The sequence below is a fragment of the Dendrobates tinctorius genome, unplaced genomic scaffold, assembly GCF_039654945.1.
Source record: "Dendrobates tinctorius isolate UK_male_01 unplaced genomic scaffold, ASM3965494v1 ptg000201l, whole genome shotgun sequence".
Taxonomy (NCBI): Eukaryota; Metazoa; Chordata; class Amphibia; order Anura; family Dendrobatidae; genus Dendrobates; species Dendrobates tinctorius.
This window is the reverse complement of record NW_027361868.1, coordinates 10600890-10622501: the sequence shown is the minus strand read 5'-3', so window position 1 is coordinate 10622501 and position 21612 is coordinate 10600890. Positions and strand designations below refer to the sequence as shown.

Genomic DNA, 21612 nt, shown 5'->3' with positions numbered 1-21612 from the left:
AGCCTTGCAAAATAAATTGAGTGCCCAAAGATGTGATCAGTGCCCACAAGTCATTGCCGTGCTTACTTACACAGCTTCTGGCTAAACTGTGTCTAGATAGCCATGTTGCCCAGCTAATTAGTGCCTTCAGTCTTCAATCACTAAGTGCCATCCTTTCCCAGAGTAGCCATCAGCCATCCTTTCATGACACCGTCCTCTGCAGGCAGTAGTTGGCAGCCCTAGTGGTGTCATTGCTGATACTTGCCTTAGTTGGATCCTTCCAGATCTCAAGAACTTTGGGACCCATTGTGATGGATGAAGAGGTTCCCTGGGGGTGCTCAGAATCTGAGAACGATGAGTCAGTCTTGCCAGGCTATCAAGCTGTAGGAGAACAATGGCTTTTTTCAGGTTTTTATGACATCTGGGTGATAGTATAATGTCAGTCGTCTTGTTTGTCCCACAACTTTCCTAGGCATCGATAGAATGAAGAAACGGCCTTAAATTGCTCGTCAGTGAATAATATACTTGTATTTTATTCTTCTAGGGTATCAGCAGCCTTTTCAGTTCCTTGAAAGTGGTACGGCTTTTACGACTGGGACGTGTGGCGAGGAAACTGGATCATTACATCGAATATGGAGCAGCCGTCTTGGTGCTGTTGGTGTGCGTCTTCGGCCTGGCGGCTCACTGGTTGGCGTGCATCTGGTACAGCATTGGGGATTATGAAGTCATTAATGGAGACACCATTAGAAATGAAAGCTGGCTCTTTCAGTTGGGAATGACCATTGGATCTCCTTATCGGTACAACATATCTGGTTCTGGAAGATGGGAAGGTGGGCCAAGCAAGGATTCAGTCTACATCTCTTCCCTGTATTTTACTATGACCAGCCTCACTAGTGTGGGATTTGGAAATATTGCACCTACTACAGACGGAGAGAAGATCTTTGCTGTGGCCATGATGATGATTGGATGTAAGTACGCAATCTTTACCATTCTCAATATGTAAGGCACGCTCGCTGTTGAGGATGTGTGGACTGAGGGAATATCTGTGGTCTATTTTCCCATATGTTCAAAAAGAAAAAGGTAAAGTTGATTTTGTGTTGGATTTGACATGTATGTTATAACGCCTTGAAAGAGATTTTGGAAATATGAAAAAATATGTTAACCTGTCATTCCCATCATGAGCTGATTGGAGATGCCACCATGACCCAAAAGTGGCACAGGGCTGCACATTTTGTGGTAGTCGTGAATGGTACTGCAACCTCTCTCTTCTTCATTTGTATAGAAAAGAGCTTCCAGTACCGCTCATGGCCACCACAAAATATATGGTGCTGTGCCATTTAGAGTGCACAGCATAACCATCAATCGATTGATTGATCAGTTGGGGTGTCGAGACTTAACGTTCCCCCATTAAAATGATACTGATGACCTTTCTCCCCCTGCGCCAGAAGTGGCTTTTCCTCCATATATTATGTTGTGACTGTGAATGGTACTGCAAGAACTCTCCCCTTCAATTGTGTATGAAACAGTTTGCAAAACCACGCTTGGCCATGCAGAGGTGTGCCACTTCTGGTGCATTGTATCAGATTGGGATGCCAAAAGTCAGAACCAACCTGTCCTTCAGGAATCCCGATTGGGGTGCTGAGGGATCCCCACCGATCTGATATTAATGACCTATCCTAGGCCTCGAAAACCCCTTTTAACTATGTTTTTGGGTCAACGTCATTTATCTGTCTTAAAATTTTAAATACCTTAATAGAAGCAGAATGGTATATTGGTGCACCCCAGCACGCCTTTGGTGGACACTGCATGGAAATATTGGTACTAATAAGTTATAGAGATACTTTAGTGTAATCACGGTGCCTTATGTTATCGACTTTTCTCATCTGAGGTTTCATGTATTGTGTAAATAAAATGCGCGCGTTCTTTAGTGTTGGCGATCAGTAATCAATCACTGAGAGAAAGAAGAAAAGATGAAACGGACAGAAAATAGAAGTAATTATCACCCTTTTATATTTCATCCAGTTCTAGCCATACGGGGCCTTTGATGTATTTTATCTGTAATCATCCATAGTTAACGCTCTTCTTTGATTTCACTTTCTTCCATGCTTCACTTTTGGTGACTGGTTTTGAACTTTTAGAATAATGCTATTATAATAAAGAGAGGAGGATGTCAGTGATGCGGATTACTCAGATGATCAGGCGCCATCGCTGCAGAATAGTCTGACATTTCCTATCACAGAAATTATATCAGGAGGTAAAACACAAGGCGACAGATGATAGTGGCCAAAATGGAGGACATCGAAGAGCAAGGGTGCATGACAAAGATAATATTTACACCCTATCTGGGTGCTTCCTGTGTCATAGGATATGGGATATGCTGATTTCTAGACATCCGACTGCTGGGATCACCAGTGATAACGGGATTAGGGATCTGGACTCCTGAAAACAGGGTTCTGCAGCCTTGTCCTGAATGGCGGTGCGCATGCTCAACCTCAACTGCATTCACTGTCTATGGGGCTACTCAAAATGGTGGAGCGCTGTACTTGGCATTCTCCTGCAATCCCATTGACAATGAATGATACATGAAAGGTTGTTAATCAAAAGGGGTCTGACCTTTGCGACCCTTCTAATCCCAAGAACAGAGCTCATGAGAATGGAGCGATGGACGGGCATGCTATTGTCTCTATAGGATTGTTCTCAGCTATCTCCGTCGGTCTCATACACTACCGACTCCTGAACCCTGTTCGATGGATTGGTGATGGTCCCAGTGGTCAATCCTCCTGTGGATAGATAGCAAGTTATCAATCACTGTGAGGTTTGACCATTTGGACCCCTTCCATTCCCAAGAACAGGGCTCAGGAGAATGGAATGGTGGTAGAGCATTTGTAACGGTTCCATACTATGAGTGGACGGGGAGTACTCACTTGTCTGGTCTTTGAGGTAGATACCGGGACGCTTGGGGTTAAAAAGTCCATTCGGTTTATTAGAGTACAACATAAAACGCTCCTCAGGAACTTGGTAGTATGCAGCAGACAGTACACAGTCCGTTACACCTTCGGCTCTATAGTATAACCACGGTCCCTCACTGACCCCAATTAGCATAACACGGATTACTGTCCATTAACTGTTGGTGTCACCCACACAGGTTCCCGGAAACCTCTTACCACTTCTCACTGATTCCCAGTCAGTATCTCTCACGGTTGTCAAGCCTTCCTCCCCTGAGGTCTCTCACAGGCCTCTTTCCTCTGGCTCAGACTAGCCAGCACTGCAACATGTGCCAAAACACAGGCTCCATTAGGTAGCTGTAACGACACCCACAGGAGAGGTAACATCACATGGACTGGTCATGTGATTGTGACATCACTGCAGGTCCTCAAACTCCAGGTTCTGTAGGGAAAAGGGGTAGAGTAAGCACCCTCACCCAGAGGTGAGGTATGTGGGTAGCCAGACCCTCACATCTCTCATAGCTATCCGCAACCCGGACCCAGGTTCACTAAACGACATCTTTAGTGCTCACGTGCACTAAAAACAAAATGCTCATGGTTGCATCGCAGGGAGCATTCATCCCTGTGACACATTGATTACGCGGCCATTAGCCTCCTTACATATTGTTCTCGGTTACCTCCATCAGTCACATACACAATGGACTCGAGCACTATTCTCCCGATTAGTGAAGGTTCCAGTAGTCAAACCTCTTGTGGATAGATAAGTTGTCAATCACTGGGGTGTCAGACCATTGAGACCCCCTATAGTCCCAAGAACAGGGCAGGGAACAGAACAGGGAGTGGTGACTGGGCATGCCATCATCTCTACGAGATTGTTCTTCGCCATCTCCGTCAGTCCCATACACAATGGAGTCAAGAATACTATTCTCCCAATTGGTGAGGGTCCCAGTGGTCAAACCTCCTGTGGATAGATGATAAGTTTTTTCTAAACCAACCCATTTTAAAGCTTTTACTGATATTAGACATTTACAGCATAGATGTCTGACAGAAAATGGAGTGGCCAGGCGTTTACAGTTTTTCTATCCATTTTTGTGAGCGCTACAAAAATTGCAAGTCCCAGTGGTGGAACATACAACTATCAGGCATCTATGGCATATTCTTTGGGTATCACTGTTTAATGAGAACCAGAATAATCCTTTAAGGGTTATTCACCAAGCAGTAAGTTATTGGATAGGGGATAACTTACTGATTAATGGGCCCGCCATCAAACCCAAAATGGGACCAGGAATTGGCTTGTCTTGAATGGAGCTGAGATGCACATGTTCGATCTCTACTTCTTTTACCCATTCAGTGCTCGGCTCTTTCCGGCAGTCCCATAGACATTGAATGTAAAAAAAGGATCAAACATGCGCACTTCTTCTTCATTCTAGACAGGGTACTGCAGGATTCCAAAACCCCTTCTTCGAGATTATTTGGGGGTCATAGAATCATAGGATCATAGAATCGTAGAGTTGGAAGGGACCTCCTGGGCCATCTGGTCCAACCCCCTGCTCAAAGCAGGATTCGCTAAATCATCCCAGTCAGATGTCTGTCCAGCCTCTGTTGGCCCTCCAGTAAAGTTATCCACTATCCTATAAATAGAATCTAACTTATTATTTAAGGAATAACCCTTTAATATCTAATTTTTGTAAGCACCGTGCTTGTGCCACTTCTGGGTGTACAAGAGGAAGCCGGTGATGGGACTGCGCTACTGAGCATGAGTGGCCACCAATACGGGACACATTGGATGGATGTACTTAGAGGGAATGAAAGAGCCACCAGGGGGCATTATCTAAACAGGAACTTTGTAGAAAGGATGTTCCAGATCAAGTATTCATGTTACATTAATAAACATATATAATGCACTGCCAAGAAGGATAGCTGTGGGACTCTGACTAAAGGAACGGACATAATTATGTATACAGAGATGATAAATAATGGGCGATGCCTTGTATTCTCATTTATAGCTTTGTCTTATGTCTGGAGCTAGTTATTTATGAGAATCAATTGTCCTGAAGCCGGTACATGTGAAGGTTGCTCGTAACAAGCACTTTAATTTACAGCAGGGGTCATAAATGGGGGAATCCATCATTGGCTTTTGTGACTGGATCCATATTTTGGGCTGAGCTTTCAGTCTCTTTCATTAATCCGAGATGCACAATAATTAACCAGAGAAACTAATGAAAAAAGAAGACGTATTCCGCGTAGTGATAACGATGGCTCGTCTTTGCCAAAGTGCGGTTTCTCCTTAGTTCGGCAATTGCCTGGCAATTCTGCTTCTGTTATGGGACTCTGTGGTTGTTTTCCGTTATGGAACGCTGTGGTTGTTTTCCGTTATGGGGCGCTGTGGTTGTTTTCCGTTATGGGGTACTGTGGTTGTTTTCCGTTATGGGGTGCTGTGGTTGTTTTCTGCTATGGGGCGCTGTGGATGTTTTCCATTATGGGGTGCTGTGGTTGTTTTCCGTTTTGGGGTGCTATGGTTGTTTTCCTTTATGGGACGCTGTGGTTGTTTTCCGTTATGGGGCTTTGGTTGTTTTCCTTTATGGGGTGCTGTGGTTGTTTTCTGTTATGGGGTGCTGTGGTTGTTTTCTGTTATGGGGCGCTGTGGCTGTTTTCCCTTATGGGGCGCTGTGGCTGTTTTCTCTTATGGGGCGCTGTGGCTGTTTTCCCTTATGGGGCGCTGTGGCTGTTTTCCCTTATGGGGCGCTGTGGCTGTTTTCCCTTATGGGGCGCTGTGGCTGTTTTCCCTTATGGGGGGCTGTGGCTGTTTTTCCATTATGGGACTCTGTGGTTGTTTTCCTTTATGGGGTGCTGTGGTTGTTTTCCATTATGGGGCGCTGTGGCTGTTTTCCGTTATGAGGTGCTGTGGTTGTTTTCCTTTATGGGGCGCTGTGGTTGTTTTCCATTATGGGGCGCTGAGGCTGTTTTCAGTTATGGGGTGCTGTGGTTGTTTTCTGTTATGGGGCACTGTGGTTGATTTCCGTTATGGGGCACTGTGGTTGTTTTCCTTTATGGGGCGCTGTGGTTGTTTTCTGTTATGGGTCGCCTTGGCTGTTTTTTACAGGAAGTTACTATTATGTCATATTAGATAATATCTAGCAGACTGTTCATGTAAATGTGGCAATATATAATACTTCAATGCACACAGCATTGTAATTGCATATATATATATATATATGGTTGATATTGGCATTTTTTAAATAATATTATTATTATTGCACTTTATTGTTGCTACTTTTACATGGTATTTATTATGACTTTGTAGGGTGCTTTGCATTACCTTATGTGCAGTTTTGGTGCCCTTCTCCTGCAAATTGATCTAATACCTTAATGCAGCCCTGATAACCCAGTGCAGATAGTCAGCAGCGGTGGCTGACACTCGGAGACCTTGCAGTGTGTGGGTGTAGCTTCTGTACATGTTTGCTGATTATGTCTTTTCTTGTACTAAACGCTTTCACCCCTGACTTTTTAGCGCTATGAAAACTGCTGTAAAGCCTCTCTCATTATCCATTCAATAGGCCTGCATGGGAGCACAGTTTAGTACACTAATAAGCGATTAACTATGTGGGCCACAGTGTGCCTAAATGGCATACTAATACAAAATGCGGTTATTTTTCCACCAGACGAGCAGTAAATGTTCTGCGCGACGTCATTTGGGTTGTTGTTGTGTTTTTTTCCCCTCTGTATTTTATGTTATGGATGTTTTTGTAGGGTTTTGTTTTTATAAACGGTGATGTTGGGCTCAATCCAATTCAAGATGTAAAGATTTAGGCCTCTTTCACACATCAGGTTTTCGCCGTCAGGCGCAATCCGGCGCTTTTGACAGAAACCGGATCCGGCGAAATGCAATGCCGGATCCGGTTTCCCCCCCATTGACTTGCATTTGCGCCGGATCGCGCCGGATGGCCATGCGTTTCATCCGGTTTTCGCCGGATCCGGCAATGTGTCGCAATGTGTCGCGATCCGGCGTCTGGAAAAAACGTCTACTGTAACGTTTTTTGTCTCCGGCGAAAAAGCCGGACACGCCGGATCCGGCGCGTCCGGCTTTTTCACACAATGAAAGCCTATGAGCGCCGCAATGCGCCGGATCCGGCGAAAGCCGGATCCGGTGGCCGGATCCGGTTTTTTTGGTCTGAGCATGCTCAGTAGCTCTGCCCACAGAAGATATATAAAAGCAAGACAATGGGACCCTCAGCCACACCCAACATGCCACCCAAGCCAAGAACCAGGAGCAGGAGAAGGCAGCAGACATCTGCAGCAGCAGCACCATCAGCACCACCCCAAATGGAGCAGCATGCTGAACGGGAGGGGAGTCCAGAAGCAGATGAGAGACGGTAATTATCAAATCCCCCATTCCTCCAAACTAGGGCCATGGAATATCAAGATATTCATTGGCCCTTTGTTTCTCTTTATTCAACAGCCGCCAAAGAGATGCAGCAGCAGCACCATCAGCACCACCCCAAATGGAGCAGCATGCTGAACGGGAGGGGAGTCCAGAAGCAGATGAGAGACGGTAATTATCAAATCCCCCATTCCTCCAAACTAGGGCCATGGAATATCAAGATATTCATTGGCCCTTTGTTTCTCTTTATTCAACAGCCGCCAAAGAGATGCAGCAGCAGCAGCAGCAGCAGAAATGGCATCACTGGCAGCAGCAATACCCACAGCCATGGAGTCTGGCCATCAACAGGACAGCACATCTTCTTCTGGGAGCCCTCCCTCGCATCGTCAGCGTTTGACGGTAAGTTTTTATTTCCAAAATCCATCATCTCTGTAATATATGTCTATTCATTGCCTTTTATTTCAAAACAGGAATCACAAGATGAAGAGGAGCTCCCAGAAGAAGAAGGAAGGGGTGGACAGACACCTGGAGTGGGCTCACAATTGGTAAGTTTTTTGCATCAAACGCAGAAACACAACATCACACTACACACAACACATAGAAAACAATGTTCTGCAGACCACACACAGCAAACAAATGCCTACATCCAAAGACATAACATTTTTTGTTTTCTTCTCTAGTATTCCCAATCTGGTGCTCGGCCAAGAGGTCCTCGCAGTGCCTCCCAGGGTCGTCGGCGACAGCAACGCGGCGGTCACCAGCGTGTAAGTATAAATATTTTTGCTTTGTTTTTTTGCACTTTTTATTTCATTTCTTTTGTGGAGGCTAATTATGTTATTTTTGTCTTTTTCTTTAACAGCCTTCACAGCGTGCTCCCGACTCTGACGGTGAGGATGGAGGGATTGATGTGGACCACCTCATCGATCTCGTCAGAGAAAGGGAGCCGCTCTGGAATATGGCTGACCGCCGCCACGCTGACCTGATCATTACCCGACGACTCTGGGAGGAAATCTGTTCTCTCCTTGTGGGCCGCTGGGAGGACCTCGAAGCTCGGGCCCAGATTAAAGAGCGTAAGTATATACAGTACCGGTTGCTTGATGTAAACCAGTGTTTCCCGAACTCCAGTCCTCGTGGTCCCCACGGATCATGTGTTCAGGATTTCTATTTACTATGGAAATCCTGAAAACATGACCCCTGGGGACCATGAGGACTGGAGTTTGTGAAACACTGATGTTGTATACTAACCACTCCTTTCTCGTTTCAGGGAACAGAATTGTGAATCGGTGGCGGTCTGTGAGGGATCGTTTCAAGAAGGAGTTCAATAAAGAGATGCGGGCCCCGAGTGGATCTGGAGGACGCAGGAGCAAGTACAAGTACGCACGAGCCCTGTCGTTCCTCCGGGAAACAATGGTCACCAGAAGGTAAATATTACACACCACATGTGAAAAAAATGTTAGCTGTAACTTTTTTTTTTTCAGCCAGGGCCATACCATGTCAGCATTTTAATTGTTTTTTTTTCTCTTTATTACACAGCACGGTGAGCAGCACTCGGGAGCCTGCACGATTGGACCCTTCTGAGGCGATCCCTGAGGAGACCGGCACCGAGGGACACTTCGACCGCCCCGGTACATCTGCACCTTCCCAGCCTTCCCACACATTCGACCCATCTGTCCCATCCACCAGCACAGGAGCATCGTGGCCGCCTACATTACATGAAGCTGCTGGTGAGGAGATCGCTTTCCCTTTACCCCACCCTTCTGCCCCTGCCGCCTCTAGTACACCTGCGGGTACTGGGCGGCAGCGGCAGAGGGGTCAGGAAAAGAGTTATGTGCAAGAGTTATTGCATCTGAATGCATCTTTCCAGAACTGTCTCAAAGTCTTGTCAGAGCAAATCGCCGCAGGCTTTCAGCAGATCAACTCCAGCATTCTGGAGGTGAAGACACTTCTGCAAACCATGCATTCAGAAGCAAGATCTTCGCCAAACCACACCTTTTTCAGGTCTGTTGTGGAGCGCATGGCAACACTATCTCCTACCCAGCAGATGCATGTAATGCATTCGTGCCACGGTGCTCTACAGCAGGTTACCTCCCAACCTCCACCTCCCACCACTGTAGTTCCTCCACCTGCACCCCCTCCAGCCACTTTCCATCCTCCCCCTCCTATTACATCTGCACCCCCTCCAGCCACTTTCCATCCTCCCCCTCCTATTACATACCAGCAACCTCACCAGTACCAGACATCTCCCCACTTCCAGCAACCTGCCCTGTCCCAAACTCCTTCCCCGTACCAAACTCCTTCCCCGTACCAAACTCCTTCCCCATACAACTTTCCATCAACACCATCTGCTCCTACAGTCCCTGCCCAACCCTCCACTCCACCGCCCACCACCTCTTCTGCCTCCCACATGTCCACCCATTCTGTAGCTTTTTCCACACCTTCACCTCTAACTGTTCCTTCCCCACCACGATCCCAGTCCTCTCTCCACACACCCAGTGTCGAAGTGTCCCGCAGCCCCTCCAGCAGTATTTCCACCCCACAGTACACAGATTTGTAATGTTTTTTTGTTGTAATAAAAATGCCCATTGGGTTTAAAACCTTTATTAAAAAAGTTTTTTGCACTTTAAAAACATAAAAAAAAAAAAAATTTAAATAAAAGTTAAATTCGTTTCACAATGGTTGTCTGTCATTTCTTTCTGCGGCGAACTATGTTTTAAAAAAAGGTTAAATACAGGGTATTTCAAAGGTAAAAAGGTATTCAAAACCAGGTATAACTGTGGGTAAATTTTAGCTTTTTGCCACAGTTGTGTTCCTGGTTGTGTTTGAAGCAAAGTATTTCACCTAAAAAGTTGTGTTTATTGTTGGTGATTTCCTAACAATGTACACAACTTTTGTTAAAAGGTGAAATACTTTGCATAAAACACAACCAGGTACACACCTGTGGCCTAAAGGTAAAAATAGTAAGACCATGACAAGATAGCCAACTTTGGTTGGCAAAGGTATATACTGTTGGTCCAGAAGGTACACAAGTTTGGTTAGGGCACAAATCTTTCACACTCTGTCATCCCAGTGTACTCTGCCTTGAGGTGACATAAAGTATAGTGGAAAATTGTCCATGAAACCGTCACAGAACTTCTAGTGGTAATATTTCCAATGACAACATCCATCTTCGCCAGTAACTTGCTCTTCTCTCCAACCTGCACTTTCTTCTCTACAACCTGTCAAAGAAGGGCTGTAGGAACATGCTATATCTAGTTTTCCAGTAGCCAATCCCGTTCGGAAGGCCACAAGGGTCAATTTTAAAAACCGGATCCGGCGTAATCCGTCGAAAAACGGATAGAAAAACGGATAGAAAAACGGATGAACCGGATGAGACGGATCCGGTTTTGTCTGTCAAGAACAAGACGGATCCGGCAGAAAACCGGATCCGGCACTTCAGGTTTTACAAAACATTTGCCGGATCCGGCATTCCGGAACGACGCCGGATCGTGCCTGACGCCGAAAACCTGATGTGTGAAAGTAGCCTAAGAAATTCACATGTGAAATGACATTGGGACATGTGTGAAGACAATATAGTGCAGTTGTGGCCCCCAGTAATTTGTCTGGAATCACATGATGTTTCACTATGTATAAAGGCAAAGATTAAAACTTGAGAGCCCCAATGCAAAGTCTGATGCAGGTGCTTCTGCTTGTTCCGCACCCCCTGATATCTATTCTACACCTGTGTTTCTGGTCATTTTTTCACCAATGCCCTTCAATAGAGGCTGGACTGCAGTACCCAAGATAGGCCACTTCACAATGAACGGCGCTGTGCTGTTCTGCTCCATACACTGGTCACTTGTGGTCGCTGCAGGACCTGCAAACAACTAATGGTGGTGTAGGTGTTGGACCCCCCACCCATCTGATATGGATTTCCTGTTTCAATGATGGGTTATCAATAATAAGATGTGTAGTAGAGGGGTTACAAGGACACTAAACTTCAGGAAAGCAAATTTCCAACGGATGAGAGATGATCTTGGTGCAATTAACTGGGACGATATCCTGAGACATAAAAATACACAAAGAAAATGGGAGACGTTTATTAGCATCCTGAATAGGACCTGTGCACGATATATACCGTATGGGAATAAACATGCGAGAAATAGGAGGAAACCACTATGGCTAAATAGAACTGTAAGGGGCGCAATAAGAGATAAAAATAAAGCATTTAGAGAATTAAAGCAAGTAGGTAGTGATGAGGCATTAACTAAATACAGAAGATTAAATAAATGCTGTAAAAAGCAAATCAAGACAGCAAAGATTGAGACAGAGAGACTCATTGCCAGAGAAAGTAAAAATAATCCCAAAATATTCTTTTTTTCAACAGTATTTACACAAGAAAATCCCATGACGGATAACATGATCAGGGATAAAAATTCTCCATTAAATATCACCTGCTTAACCCAGCAGGAAGTACGGCGGCGTCTAAAAATCACTAAAATTGACAAATCCCTGGGCCCAGATGGGATACACCCCCGAGTACTGCAGGAATTAAGCACAGTCATAGATAGACCATTATTTTTAATCTTTAAAGATTCCATAATAACAGGGTCTGTACCACAGGACTGGCACATAGCAAATGTGGTGCCAATATTCAAAAAGGGGACAAAAACTGAACTTGGAAATTATAGGCCAGTAAGTTTAACCTCAACTGTGGGTAAAATCCTGGAGGGTTTTCTAAGAGATACTATACTGGAGTATCTGGAGAAGAATAACCTCATGACCCAATATCAACATGGGTTTACAAGGGACCGTTCCTGTCAGACTAATCTGATAAGCTTTTATGAAGAGGTAAGTTCCGAACTGGACCAAGGGAATGCAGTGGACGTGGTGTACATGGACTTTTCAAAAGCTTTTGATACGGTGCCACACAAAAGGTTGATACATAAAATTAGAACAATGGGGATAGGGGAAAATATGTGTAAGTGGGTTAAGAGCTGGCTCAGGGATAGGAAACAAAGGGTGGTTATTAATGGAACACACTCGGACTGGGTCACGGTTAGCAGAGGGGTACCACAGGGGTCAGTTTTGGGCCCGCTTCTTTTTAACATATTTATTAATGACCTTGTAGGGGGCATAGAGAGTAGAATTTCAATATTTGCAGTTGACACTAAACTCTGCAGGGTAATCAATACAGAGGAGGACAATTTTATATTACAGGAGGATTTATGTAAACTAGAAGCTTGGGCTGATAAATGGCAAATGAGCTTTAATGGGGATAAATGTAAGGTCATGCACTTGGGTAGAATGAATAAGATGTATAATTATGTGCTTAATTGTAAAACACTGGGCAAAACTGTCACTGAAAAAGACCTGGGTGTATGGGTGGACGACAAACTCACATTTAGTGGCCAGTGTCAGGCAGCTGCTGCAAAGGCAAATAAAATAATGGGATGCATTAAAAGAGGCATAGATGCTCAGGAGGAGAACATAATTTTACCTCTATATAAGTCACTAGTGCGACCACACTTAGAATACTGTGTACAGTTCTGGTCTCCGGTGTATAAGAAAGACATAGATGAACTGGAGCGGGTGCAGAGAAGAGCGACCAAGGTTATTAGGGAACTGGGGGGTCTGCAATACCAAGACAGGTTATTACACTTGGGGTTATTTAGTTTGGAGACTCGAAGGCTTAGGGGTGATCTTATTACAATGTATAAATATAGGAAGGAACAGTACAAAGACCTTTCTAATGATCTTTTTACTCTTAGACCTGTGACGGGGTCAAGGGGGCATCCTCTACGTCTGGAGGAAAGAAGGTTTAAGCATTCTCACAGACGCGGATTCTTTACTGTAAGAGCAGTGAGACTATGGAACTCTCTGCCATATGATGTTGTAATGAGTGATTCCCTACTAAAATTAAGAAGGGACTGGATGCCTTTCTTGAAAAGTATAATATTACAGGGTGTATACACTAGTTTCCTTAATATTGCGTTGATCCAGGGAGCTAGTCTGATTGCCGTATGTGGAGTCGGGAAGGAATTTTTTTCCCCAGTGTGAAGCTTACTGTTTGCCATATGGGTTTTTTTTTTGCCTTCCTCTGGATCAACATGTTAGGGCAAGTTAGGACAGGATATGGGTTGAACTAGATGGACTTAAAGTCTCCCTTCAACCTTAATAACTATGTTAGGCCTGTTTCACACTTCAGTTTTTTTGTGTCAGTTAAAATCCGCCAAAATGGCGGAAAGCGGATCCGTTGGTAACTGATGTGAACGGATGCCACCGGACCGTTTTTTTTGACGGATCCGATGAAGGAAGAATTTTAAAGGAACCGCTGCTGAGAGAGAGAGAATTTTTTCTGTCCAGAAATGATTTGAGGGTTAAATTCACGGCTGACTTCATTCTTCCGGGCATGCGCACTATAAAAATGCGGATCCTGCAGCCAAAAAACGTTGCATGATCCGTCCAGGCATCTCGGCAGACGGAAAAAAATTGACGGATCCGCAAAAAAACGGATCCAACGGATGGCCATCCGTCAAGATCCGCCGGTAATGCAAATCAATTGGGAAAAAAACGGATCCGCCAAAAAAATGGCGGATCCGTTATTTTGCAAAAACGGAAGATTTTGACTGATGGTCAAAAACGGAAGTGTGAAACAGGCCTTACTATGTTACTATATCTAAGACTTTAACAACCCCTTTAATTCTGACCATTGTGACCGTTCTTTATAGAATAGTGTTCTTTGTATTTTTTATTCCCAATGAATCAATAGTACACATAGAATCATAGAATATTAGAATAGGAAGGGACCTCCAGGATCATCGTGTCCAAACCCTACTCAGTGCAGGATCATGAAAATAAGAAACTTTGTAATATAGCTTAGTAGAGAAATCTGCTCCTGTCTCCTCCTAGACGATCAATCATTCTCAATTCATGGGTAAAATCTGTTTTCAGTGAATATAGAGTTTTTAAATTACAAAGATAGGACATGACAGTTGGTGCTCATAACGTTCTATGAAGGTGGAGGAAGGAGGAGCTGAAGGCAGATACAAACATTCTGCTGCAAGTTCTAATGAAATCACAGTTACAAATTGACACTGTGAATATCTACATTCACCAAATTAAGATTTTACCACTTAATACAGAGTTTACAGAGAGAAAGTTTTCAAAGTTTCAAATAAAGTTTCTTATTTTTATGCGTACTATTAATTTATGGAAATACATACAGTATACATCAACAGTGGTATGAAAAAGTGTTTGCCCCCTTCCTGTTATTCCTCTTCTTTTGCATGTTTGTCACACTTACCGTATAGGCAGGGCCGGCGTTAGGGGCAGGCAGACCAGGCAGCTGTCTAGGGCCCCTGCTCCTCCAGGGGCCCCCAGCCAGCGGCACATCACACAGCCGCTATGGGGCCCCTGTGAGGCAGGGGGGCCTGCCTGCCCCCAGCGCCGACTCCCGCCGCCGCATTGAAGGAGGCAGTGATGGAGGAGAGAGCGTCAGCTGACGCTCCCTCTCCCATCATTCCCCGCTCTGCCTCTGACACAGCGGGGGCGCGATGACGTCATTGCGCTCTCACTGTGTGCCAGACAGAGCAGGAAGAGACAGGAGCAGCCAGCAGCGCAGACACGAGGAGAAGGTGAGGAGTGTTTTTTTTTTTTTTTTTTTTAAATCAGTGTGAGTGTTGGACTGTGGGGCCACTCTGGGGGGGCTATATACCATGCTCAGCTGTATCATACCATGCTGGGGGGGCCATATACCATGCTGGGCTGTATCATACCATGCTGGGCCGTATTATACCAAGCTGGGATGTATTACACCATTCTGGGGCGCTATATACCATGCTGGGCTGTATTATATCATGCTGGGCTGTATTACACCATTCTGGGGGGGCCATATACCATGCTGGGCTGTATCATACCATGCTGGGGGGGCTATATACCATGCTGGGCGGTATTATACCATGCTGGGCTGTATTACACCATTCTGGGGGGGCTATATACCATGCTGGGCTGTATTATACCGTGCTGGGCTGTATTATACCATTCTGGGGGGCTATATACCATGCTGAGCTGTATTATACCTTGCTGGGCTGTATTATACCATTCTAGGGGGGCTATATACCATGCTGGGCTGTATTATACCATTCTGGGGGGACTATATACCATGCTGTGCTGTATTATACCATGCTGGGCTGTATTATACCATTCTGGGGGGCTATATACCATGCTGGGCTGTATTATACCGTGCTGGGCTGTATTATACCATTCTGGGGGGCTATATACCATGCTTGGCTGTATTCTACCATGTTGGGCTGTATTATACTATTCTGGGGGACTATATACCATACTGGGCTGTATTATACCATTCTGAGGGGGCTATATACCATGCTGGGCTATATTATACCATGCTGGGGGGATATACACCATGCTGGGCTGTATTATACTACTGGGCTGTATTATTCCATTCTGGGGGGCTATATACCATGCTGGGCTGTATTATACCATGGTGGGCTGTATACCATGGTGGGCTGTGCTGTATACCATGGTGGGCTGGGCTGTATAGCATGTGGTGCTGGGCTATATACTATGTGGCTGTGTTATATACCATGGGGTACATTTTACATTATATTCTATAGGGGGAGGCTGTGTTATATAATATGGGGGGGCTACATTATATTCTATGGGGAGGTGGGCTGTATTATATTCTATTTGGGGCTACATTATATTCTATGGGGGGGCTGTATTATATTATATTCGATGGAGGCTGCATTATACTATATGAGGAGGGCTACATTGTATTCTATGGAGGGGCTACATTATACTATATAAGGGGCTGCATTATATCCTATGAGGGGGTTGCCATATATTCTGTGGAGGGGCTGCATTATACTATATGGGGGTGGGGCTGCATTATTTTCTATGGGGGTTACATTATATTCTGTGGAGTGGCTGCATTATACTCTGGGGTAGCTGCATTATTCTCTAAGGGGTGGCTGCATTATACTATAAGAGGTGGGCTGCATTATATTCTATGGGGGTTACATTATATTTTATGGCGGGGCTGCATTATACTCTGTGGGGTGGCTGCATTATGCTCTATGGGGTGGCTGCATTATACTATATGTGGGCTGCGTTATACTGTATTGAGGACTATGGGGAATACATTATATGAAGAACTATGGGTGACTATGGCGGTGCATTATATTATATGGAGAACTATGCCGAGTGTATTATACTATATGGAGGACTGAGCAGTGTATTTTAATATATGGAGGGCTATGAGAAGTTTATTATACTATATAGAGGACTGAGGAGTGTATTATACTATATGGAGGACTATGGGGCAGATTATATTATATGGAGGACTATGGGGTGTAAATTGTAGATGTGCTGCTGATAACATGATACTGTATGGTGATCTGTAAGGCTATGTGCACACGCTGCGGATTCACCTGCGGATTTTTCCGCGCGGATCCGCAGATAAAACCGCTGGTAAAGTGATCTGTGGTTTATCTGCAAATTTGCTTGCGGTTTTCCCCTGCGGTTTGACACCTGGACAATGGAACAGGTGACAAACCGCTGCGGAATCCGCAGAAAGAATTGACATGCTGCGGTTTTAAAACCGCAGCAAATCCACATGGAAAAATCTGCACCGTGGGCACTGCGATTTGGAAAACCCATTGACTTGCACTGTAATGTACGCTGTCTGTGGAACTGCTGCGGATCCGCAGGGTCAAATCCGCAGCAGAATCCGCAGAGTGTGCACATACCCTTAGGGTGTGTGCACACGTTGCGGATTAGTCTGTGACTTTTTCTGCAGAGAATCCATATATCTTGGCCGAAACCGCAGGGTAAAACACATGCATTTTTCCTGCGGATTCCTAGCATGTGTACAGTGGATTTGATGCAGGTTCTAGTGCGGTTTGGCAGTGCGGATGAGAAAGAGAGATTGATTTGTATGTCCCGGAACGTACACTGCAGCTGCGGTTCCGTAAAAAAGAAGTAACATGCTGTGGAAAATAAACCGCAGCAAATCTGTGTGGAATTTTCCGCAGCATGTGCATGGCGAATTTGGTTTTCCATAGGTTTACATGGTACCGTAAACCGCATGGAAACTGCTGCGGATCCGCAGGACCAAATCCGCTGCGGATCCGCAGCAAAAACCGCAACGTGTGCACACACCCTTAGCAATCCATTAGTGATCGTTCTGTTCCCATCATTCTTTCTCAGACGGTGGAAACAAGTGTTGAATGACTTCTTTAGTATTGTCGATCACACTCATTTAGCGGACTGAACTCAGCACATGTAAATACAATCGAAATGCTTCTGTGATGTGCTATATGTTATCATTTGGGGCCCCAATTTAAACTTTGCCTAGGGCCCCACTTTGCCTAAAACCGGCCCTGCATATAGGTTTCAGATAAACAAGCATGTAAATATTAGACGAAGATAACACAAATAACCACAAAATGCACTTTTTAAATGAAGGTCTTTATTATTAAGGGAAAAAGAAATCCAAACCTACAGGGCCCTGTGTAAAAAAAAAAGTTACAGTTATTGTTTAAATAACAATTGAAAAAGTTGAAAACTATTGACATTTGTTAATATTAAACCCACTGTGCATTTATTTGCTTGTCTTTATCAAACTTTTTAAGGGGCTGTCCACTTGAGAATTTGCGGCATAATTTGCACTGAATCCATGGCAAAAAATCTGCATTAGTTACATTCAGGTTTGTCTCTAATTCTGCTGCAAATAATCAAATCCGTCCTAAAAAATCATCATAACTTCACATGCTTCAGATTTAGGATTCTGCAAATCTTTTCATATACTGTAGAGTGTAAATGAGATCTGGTAAAGTGTCTTCCACATTACTTCTACTGTATAATAGGTAGAAACAGTATAAGGGCAGGTGGGGACGACAGTAGATTGACTCATCTGAGAAAATCGGGCCGATAATGCTAATGACACGATGATCAGGGTTTGATCAGAGTGTCAGGACAATGTGATACGGAGTCTTTCGAATGAGAAGATGGAGAAAAAAAAATGTCCCCATCTTCTCAATTTTGTCAGTCCGCGGAAACTGAACGGCACTCAGATGTCATCTGTCGAGTGCAGTCCGACAATTTCCATTGACTCGTTAACTTGAATGGCTTATCTGAATATCGGATCAACATGGGCATGCAGTAATTTTTTTCTCGGACACGTGTATGGCCCCATAGAACAACATTGGTCTGAGTGTGAATTGATGTTTTGTCGGATCGTGGATGCGTTCCTGCCCTTAAAGAATTTTAACCAATGTAGACAATCTGGCAGGTACTCCAACGTGGTTCTAACGTGGGCAAGTGGTGGAACTTTCCTCGCTAAATCCATTCTAAGAATTCCCCCCTTGTTCTTGATTAATTCCTCCATTGTTCGGCATGGGCACTGAAATCTTGCACATGCGCTATGCATTCCCTGCCTTCTTTTAGTTCTGGACCGATTCCCATTGCTATGAGAGCGCAGTGCATGCGTCTCATTGGCGCATGCGCAAGATCTAGGTACCTGTCATATCAGTGGAGCCATAAAGAAGGACCAAGAGAAATTCGTTGGATAGAGTTTAGTGAGAAGAACTGGGGCACTTGCCAGGATTAGGAACACCCTTGCTAAATTATTTGCAAAATTGGTTAAAATTAATTTATTTTTGTGACACTAAGTCCGCCTGCCTTCACACTGATAGGATTGTACATGGCCTCCGTCTGACACTTCTAGAATCCATCTGATGGACATTTGACATCCTGAACAAAGAAGCATCAGAAATGATTGAGGCAAAGAATTTTTTTTAAAGAATATTTAAATGATTAGTCTTCCCTGCCCCTCACTGCGTCCCCCATGAGTAACACTTCTCAGACTAATACAAGTCTGCAGCAGCCATTGTAACTCTGCTCGGATAAAATGCTCAAGTGGATCAGCTTCACATCACTTCAAATCCAATTCATTTTTATGGCATTGTTATCGGCTGTTCCTTAGCCCCCTGGGCTGGCACGGTACTCAAGTCCTTTATGTCAGAAAATAACATGAGTCACTGTCATTTTCCAATGAGTCTCTCACAATGCAGCCAACTCACCGTCAGACAATTGGCATGGGTCACCATATAGTCAAAGCGTCTAGGTCTAAAGTCCTCAAGGCTGCTCCAACTACATGAACATATCCCAAATATCCATGCATGACCTGCAGAGTGACCTTATAGGTGAAAATGACACTCATTCTACTAATGTGGACCAGTCATGGCAATAATTACAGAGACCATGTTGGAAATACACGGATATATTCTGGAGAATTAGATATAGTGATAGGCTGAGTGGTTCCATGGCGGTAGTCGTTTTAATGGGCCGCCTTTTCCACGATGGGGCCAGTTTCAAAAAATTGAATGTTATGGGCGTGCATTATTTCAGATTCTGATACTTCCACCATCCAAAATCCAGAAGTGGTGATGTGTTTCTATTATACTTTTCCTCTGATTGTTCCACTCCTGATTTTGGCTTACAAATACTGATGTGAAATACTGACCAAAGTCACAAAAATGTACAACAATGCAGGGGAGCACATGCAATATATGTATGTGTGTGTATATATATATTTACATATTTGAATACAAGTGGACAAAAGACATACCTGCCCGATATAGAAATATATACACTATGTTAAATATGTAATGTCATTGTATATTATTCAGGCATATCATATAACAAATTAGAAACTGCAGATATGATCAATATACAGCGATTTTGAATAGTTACAGTGTAGTAAAAAAAAATGTAGGCTGTACTCACTGCAATAGGATAATCAGAAGTCACCAGGTAGCGTGGCGCCCACCTCAACGCGCGTTTCGGCAATAGGATAATCAGAAGTCACCAGGTAGCGTGGTGCCCACCTCAACGCGCGTTTCGGCGTTGATCTTCGTTAGGGTATGATATTTAGAATGGTATACATGAGGATTAATCCTATTTCTGGACATGGTATGTTTTATATCCTCCAGGCTCTATCCTGATTTTTCTCCCTCCAGCTTTTTCCTCTGCTTTCTCCATAGACTTCTATAGGCAGCAGATGTAATGTGATCCTTCACTAAAGACAGATCTGTGGATAGATTTGAGCAGATTTTGAGAAGGAATGATGAATAAGTGTAGGAGAAAACAAGTAATTGATTTGTGGGAAAATAAATATGCATATAAAAAAAATGAAATGTGTATTTAGTTTTTAATTCTTCATACTATATAACCCCATCACTCTTTGCTATATACCAGGATTAGGTAGCATTACTGGACACAACTCCAGCAGATTTTGTTAGCCATTTCTGTGCTGGAGTTTTTCTGTGTTATAATGAAAAAAATTAAGTGGCCACTAGATTTAAGGACTGTGAACGGAGTTTACATTAGACTCATTAAGACAAATGTCTGCCGTGTTAATAATTTTCAATTGTCCTTATCCGGTATTTGCCAGTGACCTCTCTCTCTCAGCAAGGACGTCCTTCACCAGAGATGGTACATGAGTGAGTTATAGTAATGAGCCTAATAATAATGGAGGACACACGACCCATTCCTCATTGTCACAGTCATAAAGTAATGGTAGATTAGCCGTACACAGCCCCGTGTGAAGAGCAATCAGTTCTCAGGAGCAGAACTCTGCTCTCAGGGTTATCACAGGCTTCATCACACCTGATAAATCTCAAAACCCCCCAGATGACGCTGTAAATTTTGGATCAAACAGATGTTCATTTTTAGAGATTACCATAAATAGGTCTATCTGGCTGCAGGACCACTCATGGGTCTGAGGCTCGTCCAGACCGAGCACAAATGTCAAGTCCTGGAAATTACGTAACGTGACATAGAAGTCATATACCCCATAGGATATCTGGTACAGTGGTTTCTGGTATCTCTGGGTCATGCATACCGGTAGGTTACTTATGCCGACTATTTCCATGGCCATATGGGTTCTCATACATCATTGCTATACTGTAGACCATGACTTGCAAAAAGGTAATTTTTTACAAAAAAAAAAATCAACGTTCGAATTAGTGACATAGACAGAGGCGTAAATCAAAGTTACTTGGCAGATTTTTTGATAAGCCACACCTCTAACCCTGCCTAGGCAACCCAATTCCCACCCATGCACATCCAGTCCCTGCCCATGTACAAACAATACCTGCGCATGCAATCCCAATACCCACCCTTGCAGCCCAATACCTGCCCATGACCCCCCAATATGCACTTATGCACACCCAATACTCATCAATGTACACCAAATACCTGCCCATGCACACTCAGTACACGCCCATACACACCCAATTCTTGTCC

At 44.1% G+C, this 21612-nt stretch overlaps 1 protein-coding gene across 2 annotated transcripts in view; it reads left to right on the top strand.

The window, feature by feature from the left end:
- KCNH1 (potassium voltage-gated channel subfamily H member 1) overlaps positions 1–21612 on the top strand; it is a 386099-nt gene that overhangs the window by 115849 nt on the left and 248638 nt on the right. For both annotated transcript variants that reach the window (XM_073553403.1, XM_073553402.1), the window contains one exon: positions 524–947. In XM_073553403.1, coding sequence (XP_073409504.1) covers positions 524–947 — 424 coding nt within the window. The remainder of the gene's footprint in view (positions 1–523; positions 948–21612) is intronic.